We start from the raw sequence: 15,413 nt of genomic DNA on the forward strand, positions 1-15,413 counted from the left end.
AACAGAGGGGTCCCCCCGATTTCCGGAGCCAAGACTGGGCAAACGGGATAGTGGGTCACCCTACAAACCACCGTCACGGTACCGACAGCAGTGCTGATGGCAAATCGTGTGCCAGGCACTGTTCTAGCATTTTCTATGGTAACTGACTCAACCCTCTCGAACACCCCGAGGCACGGACTGCTGGCATCGGCTGCTCAAACGAGGAGACCCACAGAGGTTGAGAGACGCACCCAAGGTCACCCTGCAGGGAAGGGAGGGGCGGGATTGGAATTCTGTGGGCGTAAGGCAGGTATAAAGCATAGTCTGGGACCCCACCTTGGCTGCGGAGCCCAGGAACGTTCTGGAGGAAGCGAGCAGAGAACAAGACTGATGGCAGAGGCAGGAGTCTTAGGAAGATTCCAAGCCAGGGAAACAGCACTTGCTGATGGCCCTGGGCCAAGGTCACACTCCTTCAGGGCTTGCCTTGACATCCCTCAGCCGGTGGGGGGTGGGCAGGGGAGGGGTGGATGGAAGCAGCTGTGAGTAGGCACTCCCTGGTTGGCTGCTGGACAGGGTGTGAGAGGTCCCTGGGGGTCTCTGGGCAGAAAGGAGGGGATGGAGGGAGTGGGAGGCAGAAAGGGAGGGAGGGTGTTTCCTGAGACGTGCCCTCTGGGAAGGAGGCTGAATATAGCCTGAGGGCCCTGGAGCCCAGGGTGACTGGCCCTCCTTGGGAGGACAAGGGGTGCATCTGGGCTTTGGGCTTCTCAGGCTGGGGACCCTAACCCGTCTCCAGGGCTGGCAGGTGTCCTCAGCTCACGAAGCTGGAGTCCAGGCAGGCTGCGTGATCCATGGGAGGTTTGTCCCTGTCTGAGCCCAACTTTCCTGTCGCCTGGGTGACCCTCTGGCCTCCTCACTCCTCTTATTCGTTCTTCTTTTGCCCCACCCCCCCACTCCCGCCCCAATCTTCCAGTGTGCTAGCATAGCAACCAGGAGAATCTGTTTTTAAACAGCTTTTTATTGGGGCGCCTGGGTGGCTCCGTTGGTTGAGCGTCCGACTTCGGCTCAGGTCATGATCTCACGGTTCGTATGTTCGAGCCCCGCGTCGGGCTCTGTGCTGACAGCTCAGAGCCTGGAGCCTGCTTCGGATTCTGTGTCTCCCCCTCTCTCTCGGCCCCTCCCCCGCTGGTGCTCAGTCTCTCTCTCTCAATAAAAAAAAAAAAATTAAAAAATAAAAAAGCTTATTGATAGACATATAAAAAGCGCATGATGGCTACTTTTTCACAGGTGTAACTCCTCTGGCCACCCCCCTCGCCCAGGGGTAACCACTGTCCAGACTTCTAATGCCCTCGGTGAGTGGGCCTCGGTCTAGAGTTCCCGACAGCTTGTCTTTCGGACCCTGCCTCTCTCCCTCCACACGGCCCCTGAGAAGCCCCTACGGGGGTGTGGGCACTGCCGTGCCGCGCTCCCGCCAGAGCTCCATCTCTCCATCCGTGTGACACTGGGCAGGTCACTGCACCTCCCTGACGTCAGGCGCCTCACCTGGGAAGAGCAGACACCATCACCCGCCCTCCTGGGGGGCTGTGACACTTAAGGGACATAGCGAAGAGGCAGAGGCGGTTGGCTCCTTGGCCAGCACATGCCAGGTGCTCAGTTATCACAAGTGTCTGTGTTAGTGAGGGCTCTCCAGCCAAGCAGAGAATGTCTGTGTGTGCATATTTACACACACATATAGGGAAATACAGGTGTGTCCATGTACTGTGTACATATACAATATGCAATGCACGTATGCACGTTTTTACAATGCATGTATATACACATGCATCTAAACATGTACAACAGGTGCATAACACGATATATACAATATATATACAATATACGTATACATAATACATATATACAATATATGTACAACAGGTGCATAATACAATATATACGATATATATACAATATATGTATACACAATACATATATACAATATATGTACAACAGGTACATAATACAATACATAGATATACAATATACACATACACACATATATATAGGTATACACAGCTAACATACACGTGCATATAGTATGCTCGTCTGTATGCATATATAATATATATACGCACACACACACACGCACCTGTAAATAGACTTACTTACACATATACTACATGCATATTCGTACACACATAAATGCATAGGTGTGCATATGCTCAGTGTATGTACACGTTATAGATCCATACGAACTTTTAGTTTAGGGAATTGGGTGACGGGACTCGGAGGTGGGGCTGGCAAGTCAGAAATCTCCAGGGCGGGCCCCCCCAGGCTGGAACCTCAGGGAGGGCTGATGTTGCAACTGGAGTCTGAAGACTACTGCAGACAGACGTCCCTCCTTGTGGGGAAGCTTACTTATTTCCTCCTAAAGACCTTCACCTGATTGGACGGGGCCCACCCACGCCATGGCGGGTAACCACGTCCTTTACCTAAAGTCCACCGATGTGAAAAGTAGCTCCTGGCCGCATGTGGAGTAATGTAGTGGACGCAGGAGATTAGGCACCCTCTTGGGCGATCCTCTCGGAAAGCGCAGCTCCCTGCGGGCAGGGCATTTCCCCCTGGTCACTAACTGTCCAGGCCCCGCGCCCAGCGGGTACTCAACAAGCTGCATTCTTGCTGGGCGAGTCGGGTACTCCGAGCGGCGGGCGGCGGCGGCGGCGGCGGCGGCGGCGGCGGCGGCGGCGGCCTGGAGGCCGACCCTCCTACTTAACCAGGCATTACGGCTTTACTGCCGGCGCGGGGGGCGGGCCCCATTCCTCCAGGGGCGGGGCTCGAACCTGTCATCCCACACGCGCGGGGTCTCCCCGGGTCCCCGCGTCGGGCTGGCGTGGGTAGCCGAGGGCAGCCGAGGACGTGCGTGCGTGCGTGCGTGCGGGCGAGCCCACGGGGCGGGGCTGCGGGGGGGCCGCGCGCGGCGCGGCGGGCGGGGCAGCGGGCGCGCGCCGCCTCCTCGCGCCGGGCCCCCCCCGCGCGCGCGCGGCGAATGGTTCGGCCCGGCCCCCGGCTCATTGTGCTCGCTTCACGCCGGCCCAAGATGGCGGCGGCGCTGGAGGCCCCGGGCCTGTGACCACAAAGAGGAGCCGGGGGCCGGACGGGGAGCGCGGCGGCGGCGGCGGCGGCGGCGGCGGCCGAGGCCCAGGCCGGGCCCCCCCCCTCCCCTCAGCCTCCCGCCCTCCCGCCCTCCTCCGCCCGCCGCCCCGCCCCCGCCGGCGGCGCCGCGCCCCTCCCCCAACCGCCCGACTAGCATGGTGCGGCGGCCGCGCGCGCCGACATGGGGGAGAAGCTGGAGCTGAGGCTCAAGTCGCCCGTAGGGGCCGAGCCCGCCGTCTACCCGTGGCCGCTGCCGGTCTACGTGAGTACTGCCCCCGCGTCCCCCAGCCCCCCGGCCCCGGGTCCCCGCGGCGCGCCGCGCCCGCCCGCCGACGGTGCCGCCGGGGTCCCGCGGACCCCCCTGCGGGTCCGTGGCCGTTTGCGGGGCCGGGCGGCGGGGCGCGGGGCTGCCGTTGCCTGTGGCCGCGGCGGGGTGGGGGTGGGGGGTCCGGGCCGGCGGGCGAGCCGGCCGTGCCGCGGTGTGTGCGCTGACACCGGGGTTTCCTTCTGTTTGGGGTAGTTTATTTTTTGCGCTGTCAGTGTGCCCGGCTGTTCCGTTTGGGGGATGCCCTGTCTTCCCTCCGCGCCGGGTTTTCTAGCCCCCCTGCTCTCGAGTGGGTGGGCTGGCCGGACCCTTGCAAACGGGACGTCCCGGCTCCCCGGTCCCGGGTGGGTGGGCCGGCCGGACCTGGGGCACGAGACACGCTGTCCCCCGGTGCCGAGTGACCCTTGGAAGATGACAGGCCGAGCGGAAATTTACCAAGGCGGCCGCGGGGCGCCGGGGCGCGGGGTGGGCGGCGTGGCGCGGTGTCCGCGGCCCCGGGGCGGCTCGGGCCGGGCAGTGTGCCGTTGGGCGGGGGGGGGGGGCGCGGCAGGCCCCCCGGGCGGGCGGCGTGGGGGCGCTCTTTGGCGCGAACGCCTCGCGGGGAGACAGGGCCTCCGGGGGACCCGGCGGGGAAGCCCGCGCGCCCCGCCCCTCACGCGCGCTCCGTGTGTGTCAGTTTTTGGAAACGTCGCGGCCAGGGGCGGGGTCGGAGCGCTGGGACCGCCCGGGAGCGGGTGTTGGCTCCCGGCCCCGGGTGCTCCGCGGTCGTAGGGTTTCGCGGTTGCCAGCCCGCCGCGCGCGCTCCGGAGCTTTCTATTTTTGCTTATCCTGCGGCCGGAGGCGGGGTCGAGCCCGGGCTCCGGCTTTTCCGGCTGGCAGCGCCCGTCTGTGTGTGTGTGTGTGTGTGTGTGTGTGTGTGTGTGTCCGTCCGTCCGTCCGGGCCGGCGGCCCGAGCAGTGGGGCAGGGCGGGGAGACGTCCAAGGTGACGACGCGCGAGCGGGGAGAACCTTCAAAACTCCAACCGTCGCACGGGCCTCCGCCTCTCTCGGCCCTTGTGACAGCGCTCGGCATGCACCAGTTGGCTGGCCAGCGCGTTCTTTGAAACGGAACTGGTTTTTACCCGCGGTGGCTCCCACGTACTACGGCCGCTCTCTTTAGCACAGCGCAGCTCTGGGGGTTTTGACGGATCCCTCGCCCCTTGGCCTTCCCTTCTGCTGCTCCTTGGCTGCCAACTCGCCCCTTTCCTCCTGGCCGCCACTAATCTCTCTATCCCTGCAGTTTTTCCTTTTCCAGGAAGTTAGATAAGTGGATTCTGGCCGCTTTCTCTCAGCCGAGCATTTCTGAGACTTAATCCACGTTGCTGTGGGTATCCGAAGTCACGCCTTTTTATTGCCGTGTCCTATTCCGTGTTTTCCTTTCCCCCTTGGCAGGCGGGTGCCGGGACGCGGGGGATGTTTCCTGGTGGCGGGGGTGGTTACGAATAAAGCTGCTATGAACGTGTGGGGGCAGGTTTCTACCTGAAGTTGAGTTTTCCCCTTGGGAAGTATTGGGGAGTAGGGGGGGGGGCGCTCTGCTGTGTTTGACACTTGAACATCTTACAGATGGGTGTTCTTGAGTATTGGCAGAGTGAGGAAATTCACTGCGGGCCACCCTCCGGGCATTTGATACTATGGTGAAAGCTCATCCGGAGACAGTCACGACGTCCCCACCGCTGTCTTTTATTTGGAGCGGAGCAAGGCCACAGCGATTCGTACCTGCTGTAAATAGGCCCTTCTGTGTTGGGCCTGGCAGGACCTGGCTTCCCAGTGGTGGGTGGTTCTGAACTGCAGAGTCTCTTTCCCTCACTGGCCTCGACCTCGTTTGGCAGGGGACAGGGTTGTGCTGCCCGCCTGGCCCGGCGCTCTGCCTGACGTGAGCAGGCCCGTTCCTGGCATAGTTGTGCCACTGCCAGGCCAGCGGGCAGGAGGGCCCAGTGAAATCCTGCAGTGGCCCGTAGCAGCTCGCTTGTCACCGCTTTGTAGTGATGCCTGCGGCCTTTCCGCACCCCTACTGAGGGATTGTGCTTTCTCGTGGGAAGGGGGAGGCGGTACCTTTGGAAGGGTTCGTACTCTGTGACGGCTCGATGACGAATGTTAGGAAAATGGACCGGTTGGCGAGTTAACTTTCCAGAAGGTCACGTTACTCATCTGACCGCATGTGTGAGATGACGGGGCTTATTTGTTCACTGATTTACCCGTTCTGCAAGCACCTGCTGGGGACACAGAGGGCACTGGGCAGTGTTCTGCTCCAGAAACCTACAAACGCAGGGAGGTAGGTGACTCATACACACAGAAGTGCACTTATGGTCCCACTTAGTCCTAGAGGGCAGGGCTGCTGGTTTCACCCTGGGGGGAGGTGTGGGTGGCTTCCCGGAGGCGGTGGCCGGGCATCTGGAGGAGGAAGTGTCAACAGCCACAGCCACCCACACTGGGAATGTCCAGTCTCAGAAACGGGGTTTTTGGGGAAATTGACAAGGGGGAGGGGGCAGGCTGAGTTTTGTTCCTTCCGTGACTCAGAGTTCTGGGATACCTGCCTGATGCTCACGGTGGCCCTGCTTTTGGTGGGAAAACCAGGTCCCCTCCGGAGGGGAGTTTGTGGTATTTTTGGTTGCCTGGTGGCAGGGTGTGGAGTGGCCCTTCCCCTCCTTGACTTATTAAGCCTGTGGGCGGGGGAGCGGCCCCAGCATGACTGTCCCCGCCTTCAGCTTCCTCCCCGGGAGGGAGCCCACGACTTCTCTGACGAATGCCCTCCAGCAGTCATGCCCTTTCAGCGGGGCTGTGAGTAGTAGCTGAAGTGGGCGGGCAGAGTGAGCCATCCTTCCCTGTGACTCAGAAAATATTTTCTGACACTGACCTCGCTGGTGTGAGCCTTTTGCCTAATCCACACTCAGGTGGAAGGCAGATTAACCCTTAGATAACTTCGTGTGGGCGGAGTAGCCACTTTAAAGGGGGGAGGGATAATCGGAAAGGGCTGAATTTCCTATGTGGTCCCTGAGGTCCAAATGCCTGCTGGTGCTCTGTTCCCGATGGGTGGGAGCCAGAAGGAGCTGGGAACTTCAGGGGTTCTCCAGGGAGGCGGTGGCAGAGCTTCAGGGGACCTGCCTGCCCACTCTACCCTCCCTCTGGGAGCTCTGTCCTTTTTGTCCTTAAACTTTCATTTTTTAATATTTAATTTAACTTAATGTTTATTTTTGAGACAGAGCATGAACAGGGGAGGAGCAGAGAGGGAGACACAGGATCCGAAGCGGGCTCCAGGCTCTGAGCTGTCCTCACAGAGCCCAACACGGGGCTCGAGCCCTCAAACTGTGAGATCATGACCTGAGCCAAAGTCGGACACTCAACCGACCAAGCCACCCAGGCGCCTCTGTTCTTACACTTTTAATTTCGAGATAATCGTGGATTCACTGGAAGCCATAAGAAATAACAGAGACATTCCACGTTCTTAAACCCAGCTTCCCCCAGTGGTGGCATCTTACAACCAGTGAGGAGATCGATCGTATCGTTGAGATTGGTACAATCCAGATACAAAGCGTTTTGGGGTCCTCTTTTCTTTAGGAGTTTTTTCTTTTTTTTTTAGTGAGTGAGTGGGGGAGAGAGGCAGAGGGAGAGAGAGAGAATCTTAAACAGGCTCAGTGCAGCACAGAGCCTGGTATGTGGGGCTCGATTCCACGACCCTGGGATCGCGACCTGAGCTGCAACCAAGAGTCAGGTGCTCAACTGACTGAGCCACCCAGGCGCCCAGGGTCCTCTTTTGAATGCCGGGACCTGCGGGGTGCCACCGGTCTGCAGCTGGGAGTAAGCGGGTCCTGGGCCCCATGCCTCTCTCCTGGGAAACTGCTTCCTCTGCCTGATGCCCGTGCAATGGTGTCTTCGTCTCCCCAGCTGTGGGAATAACGTTCCTGCTTCCTTTTTCTCGGGGTTGTACTTCCAGAAGCCTCTCCCTTGCCTTCTCTGTCCCCTCGAGCTGTCCCTACCAATGCTACAGCGTGTCTCCTGCTAGCGCCGGCCCATGGCATTGATTCTGTTTGCCAAGGACCTGCCGCGTTTTGGGGGGTGCCGGGGCGCGTCTGCCACCATGTGGCTCTGGTGCGCCCCTCAGTTCCCTGCACGCCCCTTGCTGTTCCTCTGCCCCGTGCTCTTCTCCCGGACCGGATTCTCTCTTCTCCCCTACCTGCATCCCCTGGGCACCTCGCAGGCCCTCTCCCCTGCGTTGGACCAGCCCCTCTTCTGGTGCACGGCACCCGGGGTGCTGCTAGTGGGAGTCGGGAGGTCAGGGGCTCCGGCCTTTATCGTGCAGTCTCCCTAAGCCTCAGTTTCCTCATTTCTGGAGAGGCTTCAGCCTGAATTCCCTTCAGTTAGTCATGGGGGTGCGTGGGCTAGTGCACAGAGAGCATTAAATTCACTCCAGGTGCGAGTGGGGGTGAGCATTCGTGGATGTTCACTCTGATAATACTTCTATCGTTTAAAAACCCGAGGCTTCTGTTTAGGAGTTGGGGAACAGGGCTTCCGGGGCTTTGTGGTGGGGCTGGGGCGGTGGGGGGCTGTGACCTGCGGGACCACAGGAGCTCCGGAGGGCTCAGGCTGCTCTGGATGGCTGTTTTGCAGGGACATGTTTAAAGTGGTTCACGGGGTTCTGTTTCCCTGGTCTGCCTGTGGCTCACTGTGGGTGGATCTGCTCTCCCATGAAGGGGCGGGCACAGGAGGCCAGGCTGGATGGGGAGGGACACAGGAGGGACCAGGATGACAGTTGGGGGTGGGGGGGTGGGGTTCAGGGGCAGTGCTGAGGCTTGTGGTTTTTGTTCATCAGTAACAGCTTTATTGCAATATAATGCACACACTGTACCATCTATCCATCTAAAGTACGATTCCGCGGATTTTAGTCCATTCACGGGGTGGTACAGTTACCACCTCTAATTCCAGAACATTCCATCACCCCAGAAGGAAACCTTCGCCCACAACAGCCACCCCCCCAGCACCCCACCCACCCCACCCAGCTCCTGACACCCATGAACCCCCTTCCTGTTCATGGATGAGCCTGTTCCGGACGTTTCACAAATGTGGACTCACACCCCACGTGGCCTCTCGTTTCTGGTTCTCTCCCTTAAGTGTTTTGTGTTCAGGGTCCGTCCGCAGGGCGGCGGGTGTGGGCGCCTTGTTCCTGCTTGCGGCCGACGGACGTGCACGTGCACGGCGGACACGCTCATCTGTGGACGTGCGCGTGCGCAGCGGACCCGTCGTATGTTCTGGGTTCGTCCGTCGGGCAGCGGGTGTGGGCTCCTCGCTCCTGCTCGCGGCCGAGGGACGTTCCCCTACGTGGATGGACCAGGTCATGGGATCTTGCGGCACCCCTGCCTCGTGGGGGCTCTCCTTCCTCCAGACCCCCTGGTCACTGGGGTCCGCAGAGCACGGCGTGCGGGGCTGTATGGGACCGAGTTTGCGCAGGGGTAAGCTGTGATGGGCCCGGCCCGGCCCTCTGGCCTGCTTGCTCAGTAGGGTGGGCGTCCCTGATGCCGTGCTTGGCTCCTGGGACCGCTGGAGCTCTCCTCACGCCCTCCGGGTTTTTCACCCTTCTCTCCTCCAGCCGGACTCAGGCCTCGTGGCACCCCTGTGGCTCCTCTTCCCACGGACACTCGAGGGGCTCAAATGTTAACTCGTCCCCCGGAGCCGCTCTTCACGATGGTGTGCTCAGGGCCACGCAGCGGGCCTGGCACACTGCTGGGAGGGTGTCCAGTGGGACTCCCGTGCCCCCTGGAGCTGGGGCTGCCGGGGTGGTGGGCAGGGTGCTTTTGGATGCGGCCCTGGCCTCTGAGCACCCTCGTCCGTCGCAAGGCCTGTACAGGTCGGCGCTGGCGCCGGGAAGGGGGTGCGGTGGAGGTGGTGGCGGGGGCCGCGCCCTCCCTCCCCGTGAGTCTCAGAGCAGAGGCCTTCCCTGAGAGCGCCTGGCCCAGCACCCTCCTCCCTGGAGGGAGGTTACCTGAGCAGCATCAGCTGCCCCCGTTCTGGCCCCTTCTGCAGCATGACGTTACTTCGGGGGCCACGTTAAGTTTAGTCCTTAAAAGTAGCGAAGCTCCAAAGCCGTGACGAGCAGCCTTGACGTTTCGCGCAGCTCCCGGAGGTGCGTTGGCCGCTCTCGGCGGGGGCCGTGCTTCCCTGCGGGGTAGTGGCTTGTCCCCTCACTCGGCTCCAGATCTGGCACTCCCCACGCGGGTGCCCTCGTGTGGCCATAGTCACCGTGTGGGTCTTTCGGAACAGACGTTTCTCTCCCCGCGCCACCTCCCGCCACGGACGTACGGCAGGCCCAGAGCCCCAGCGGTCTCCGTTGCTGCGTAGACGCCAGGGCTGTGGGCCGCGGGGCTGCCTTCCCTGCGCAGCTCTCTGTGTGGGCGTGTGGTGTCTGAAGACCCAGCCAGTTGAGGGCAGAGGAGAAGGACCGGCGTGACTAGGAGGAGGGCTTTCCAGCACAGGCTCCGGTTCACAGACCAGGGAGCCGCGCAGACATGCCCCCCCCCCCAGGTCCTGTCCTTCCTGACTGCAGGCCTTCAGCAGGAGGGCTCCGTGCTTGGTTCAGTGCGGACGGCTGACCACGTTTGAACAGGGGTGCCCTTGCCGGCCTGATTGGCTGTCTTTGCCCAGGCCCGAGGCAGCCTGCCCTGGTCCCCTGCCCCACTCTGCACTTTGGCCTGACGATAAGCGTGAGCCAGAGACCCGCCCCTTGCTCCCCTCCTGGAGCCTCACCAGTAGCTGCCCCCCGCCTCCGGAGGGTAGGTGACGGGGCTCCCAGGGTCTTCTGCTGCTCTGAGTCCTAACCCTCTCCTGGCTGATGTCCAGGGTCGGCTAATACTCTCCTGCCCCAGCCGTGTTCCCGTTGTCTTTGCTCTTATCTGTAGATGTGGACTCTCGTTTCGAGTTCCTCTTATTCTGAGCTGGTAAAAGTGCTTTTGTGATTCTTGAATTGGTCATCGGGAGGACAAACCACAAGTTAATTGCTTTTGCTCCTGTCCGGTGATCTTAAGCAGGAGCTCAGACTGAAGGGGTGCTCTTTGTTTTAAAGTGTCAAGGGGGCACCTGGGGGGCTCAGTCGGTTGAGCCTCCGACTTCGGCCGGGGTCATGAGCTCGCGGTTCGCGAGTTCAAGCCCCATGTCGGGCTCTGTGCCGACAGCTCGGAGCCTGGAGCCTGCTTTGGATTCTGTGTCTCCCTCTCTCTCTGCCCCTCCCCTGCTCACGCTCTGTCTTTCAAAGATGAATAAAAGTTAAAAAATTTTTTTTAAATAAATAAAAAATATTAGAAAAATAAAGTGGTCAAGAATGAGCATTCATTTTGTCACAGGACCTTCTCTGCTCAAGTGGATGGGCCTGTCAAAGGGAAGCTTCTGGATAAAATTTAAGGTAACTATTAAAATAGCAAATTGTCCACACTGAGTTTTAAGATGTTTAAACAGATTCAGAGTGTGATATGTTCCTTATTGTGAGTGTCATGTTACATATTTTTCTTACTTATGAGTTGAGGAATATAGAATTTTAGCTGGGGAAAGGTACCGTGAAGTTCATGGAATCATTAACATGTGCAAAAGATTTCAAGTATGCTATATTTTTTTTAAAGATTAAAAAAACTTTTTAATGTTTACATTTATTTTTGAGAGAGAAAGAGAGAGAGAGAGAGAGAGTGAGAGAGCATGAGCAGGGGAGGGGCAGAGAGAGGGAGACACAGAATCCGAAGCGGGCTCCAGGCTGCGAGCTGCCCCGACAGAGCCCGACGCGGGGCTCGAACTCGTGAACCGTGAGATCATGAGCTGGGCCGAAGTCTTATACTTAAGCGACGGAGCCGCCCAAGCACCCCCAAGATTTTCTCTCTGAGTGACCTCCGCACTCACCGTGGGTCTGGGACAGCCTCAGGATCGGGAGCCGCGTGCTTTTCCTGGGCCTGCCGGAGCCCCAGGTGTGCCATGAGTGTCTTGGTGCCGCTCCTGCCAAGTCCAAAGGCGGCCGGCGGTGTCTCCCTCAGGCGGATGGGGGGGCCTCCCGGGGAGGGCGGGCTGAGGGAAGGGCCCAGCTGCACTGCAGCGGGAGCTTCTGGGTCCGACCTCCCTGTGCAACTTTGTCCGTTTTCCTTGGAAGAGATTTTGAACTTGAAAGCGCGTTGCAGAAACAGAACAGGGTTCCTTTGCGCCTCACTCGGCTCCCATGACACCGGGATCAGAGCGGGGCCGGCGCTGAGGAGACCAGTGACTTCACCTCCCGTGTCCCTGTCTGCTCAGGCCCAGTCCAGGGTTCCTTTTGTGTTCAGTTGTCGTGTGTCCTCAGCTCGAACCTGCCGCTGCTCCTCACGTCCAAGGAAAGGCCGGCACCCGTCCCAACCCGCACGCCTTGTGTGCCCTGCAGAGAACGGCCCGTCCTTGCAGAGGGGCTCTCGTGTGGGGTCGGAAGCGGTTGTGTGTTCTCGGCGGGTGTCCCACCGGCACGTTGCTGCCACTTTCCCCCTCCCCCTGTGAGGGGCGCTTTGAGACTGTCGGGGACCCTGGTCCTCGAGTCGGCCCATGGGCTTTCTGGCCCGAGGGGGGCCTGGCCTGCAGCACTGGTGTGGTGGGGATTTTGCGCCCTCCTCCCCACCCCCCGCCCCGGCCCTTCAGCTGCTGCTGCATCTGCTCTGGGTCCTGCCCGCGTCCTGCTTCTGCACTTTGAGCCTCCGTGTGGCTCCTGGGTGTGTATGCCGTCTCCGGGCCACAGTCCAGTCTGTCCGATCTGTGAGCCAGTACCCTGTCACTCGTGTTCCAGAACTGGCCACCGGGAGCGCCCCCGGGCTTTGTCCTGGGCCCTTGGCATGCCTGTGCCCCTTTTTGGGACACGTCTTGGCTGCCTGCTGTGCCAGATGTTCGGGCTCACCTGTGTGTTCTCTGCGCTGGCCCTGGAATCAGCCCTCCCTCCAAGGAGCCCGGTTCTTTTCAGAGCCCTGTGGAGCGGGGGACCGGTGCTGAGGCGCGGTGCTGTAAACCCGGATCTTAAACGCATGCAGCCCTCTTCATTGCTACGGGGCCGGGGCTGTCTCCACATGGGCCCTCGGGGGTGGAGGGGACCGGCCTCCTGGCTGTGGCCGTCTTTCTGCGGGGCGTGGGCAGGTGGCTCAGGGTGCTCCGCACCTGGGTTCAGAGCTGGGCTGCCCCGCCTGCCCCAGGGTCCCCGGTCCCGCTGCAGAAGCTCATTCCGTCAGTAACTGCTGTCCGCGGCCACGGCCGGCTCTGTGTGCTGCTGCCGCGGGGAACTCCGCGCTCCCAGCCGGCCGGCACTCTTGGTTGGACTTCCGCGTTCCCACCTGTGTCCTTGTCCCTGCCTTCGGTCGGAGGCCTGCTCCTCCTTGGCCGCTCCTTGTCTCCTCTCTTCCCCCCCGAGTCACCCTGTGAACACTGGCTGTTTACTGTGTGCGCCCTGGGGGTCTTTGTCTTAGTTTGCTTGGACTGTAGTAATAGAACCCTGCGGCGGGAGGGGCGTGTGGGGGGCCTCTCACGGCCAAGATGACGGCTGGTGGCGTTGGTGCCTGGGGAAGGCCCACTTCTGGCCGGCACCCCACCGTCTCGCCGTGTCATCACATGACACAGCACTCCAGTCCCTTCGTCCTCTTAACAAGGGCACTAATCCCATGGGGGGCGGGGGCGGGTCCCATCCACCGTCCCTCCCACCGCCCCTCATGACCTCACCTGACCCTCCCCACCTCCCAAAGCCCCTGTCTCCTGACCGTTCTGCTGGGGTCGGGGCCCTAGCATGGGGATTTGGGGACACAAACGTTCTGCTCCTTACGGTCTCTCTGCCTTTCCACCTGGCCCCTCCAGCGGCCCTGAGAGTGCTTCCGCGTTGCTGTCTGTTTGCGGTCATCGTCTTTTTGTTTATTTTTTATTTTTTGTAACATTTATTTACTTTTGAGAGAGAGGGAAAGAGAGAGAGCGTGCGCGCACGCATAGGGGAGGGCAGAGAGAGAGAGGGACAGGGGACTGAAACTGGGCTCTGCCTGACGCGGGAGGCGAACTCACGGACCGCGAGATCGTGACCTGGCTGAAGTCAGGCGCTTAACCGACTGCGCCACCCAGGCGCCCCTAATTTGGCTTCTTATCCTTTGAAGTCTGCTGGCTGGGGACCCAGCTCACTAGGCCACGCCGGGCTCCCCTGCCTGCGATGGCCCTGGCTTGGCCCGGCGCTCTGTTCTTAAGAGGCCTGTGTCCCTCGTGCAGACCTCAGCTGTGGGCTGTCCTCTCCTCAGGTATGGTCGGCGGGGCTGGCTTCCACCGCCTTCCTGGAGTCTGCAGCGAGGCCACCCGTTGTTGCCACCCTGCTGTCCCCTTGCCGGGGGCGTGCGGACATGTGGGGCTGACGGTGGACCCGGCTGCTAGGATTCTCTGCTGCCGCTGCTGCGTGAATTCACGCGTTTCCACATGACGGCCTTCCCCTTCTTGGTGCTCGGGCCCCGCGCGTGCCGCGTCGTGCTGGCCCGCCGTCCTCGCCACCGCTCGCAGCCCCGGCCCCAGGTGCACAGGCGTATAGGCGGATGGATGAGGCCGAGCGCCCCAGCCGGGCCCCCCGGGCCCTGTGCTCTCTGCCCCGCTGGCCTCCTCCCGGACTGAGTTTTCTGGACGCCTCTTGATTTTGCCGTGTCCTTTCTCGCCCTCCGGCAGACATCTGCCAGCAAGGCTGGGCCGTGTCCCGTCACCCACCTTCGTTCTTGTTCTCCACTCTGGGAACTCTGTCCACACGCCGCCTTCCTGTCCACGGCAATTCCCACGTCACGGCGTGCGTGAGCGTAGCCTTCTGTGTCCTTAGGGCTGTGGTTCGCAGAGTGGGTCCCCCAGCCGGCCGCCTCGGCATCATCTGGGAACTTGTTAGAGACGCAGACCCCAGACCCGTGACTCTGAAACGTTGTGGGTGGGCCTCGTCTGTACTTGACGAGCCCTCTGGGGGGTTCTAGTGCCTCCCAGGACCTCTCGGGGTCTGCCCTCCTACCGTGATCCCTGATGGGAGCGGCCGGTGCTCCTTGGGCGACATTCTTGTTGGAAATGGGGATCGGGAGAGTGGAGTTGGCGGGTGGGTTCGTCGCAGTAGTACGTCCGCAGAGCGTCCACCGCGGGCTCCCCGTGTCATTTTGTCCCCCTCTTGGTCTTCCCTTGCCTCCGCGCCCTGAGCACAGAGCCCCCGCCAGCCGTGCGGATGCGCAGAGTGAACGAGTCGAGGCGGTGAGGGGGGAGGGCATCAGACGCCCCTGTGCAGACTCCTTGCGGTGAGACTCGAGGGGTGCTTGTTCTTAGCTTTGTCCTCAGGGCGTGAGAGGAGGCTGGGCTGGGGCCGAGCACGACAGCGGGGGATCCCCACACCCGCGCTCTGTCCGCGGTGTGTGCTGGGTGGTGCTGAGGACAGTAGGGTCAGGGCATCTGGAGGAATGAAGCCGGGGCCTCACATCAGCACCCGACTGGGGAGCTGGGTGATGGCGTCATCTCGGTGTGGTGACTGCTCTCCGTGTGGTGTGCACTCGAAGACGCGAGCGCTTGTACTTAGCATGGACGTTTGCGTGCGCTCCCCAGAGCGGGGGACCCAGTGAAGCTGAGTGCCCGTTGCCAGCTTTCCTAGGTAGCAGCGTTCGCCAAACCGGTGTTACGTGGAAAAACGTCTCTGGTTGCTTCATTTGGGCGCCCTGATGCGCTTAGTGATGAGAGAGCGGGTCAGTCCCTGCCGCAGCAGGCTGACGTTCCTGCCGTGGGCCAGCGCCAGGCTGGGGGTCCCTACAGGGAGACCGGGCCTGGGGCACAGACCTGGGATTCTGGGGCTCCTGGGACGGAGGAGGAGGATGGGGGAGGGCTTTCCCTGGGTAACAAGACAAGGGCCTCTCCCAAACCCAGGCTTCCTCGGGGCTGTTCTCAGTCCCCCCTTCCCGGTCGGCGTCTGGCGTCTTCCCTGAAGGCCCGA

General features: G+C 61.1%; 1 protein-coding gene across 3 annotated transcripts in view; it reads left to right on the forward strand.

Moving 5' to 3' along the window:
- The first annotated feature begins 3,036 nt into the window (after positions 1-3,036).
- Positions 3,037-15,413, forward strand: part of DOT1L (DOT1 like histone lysine methyltransferase) — a 63,979-nt gene continuing 51,602 nt past the window's right edge. The window contains exon 1 of one of the 3 annotated variants that reach the window (XM_045491326.1): positions 3,037-3,370. In XM_045491326.1, the coding sequence (XP_045347282.1) occupies positions 3,290-3,370 (81 nt within the window). In that variant the 5' untranslated portion in view covers positions 3,037-3,289. The remainder of the gene's footprint in view (positions 3,371-15,413) is intronic. The other 2 variants (XM_045491325.1, XM_045491327.1) reach the window with 2 other exon arrangements.

The sequence above is a fragment of the Leopardus geoffroyi genome, chromosome A2, assembly GCF_018350155.1.
Source record: "Leopardus geoffroyi isolate Oge1 chromosome A2, O.geoffroyi_Oge1_pat1.0, whole genome shotgun sequence".
In the NCBI taxonomy this organism is placed as follows: domain Eukaryota; kingdom Metazoa; phylum Chordata; class Mammalia; order Carnivora; family Felidae; genus Leopardus; species Leopardus geoffroyi.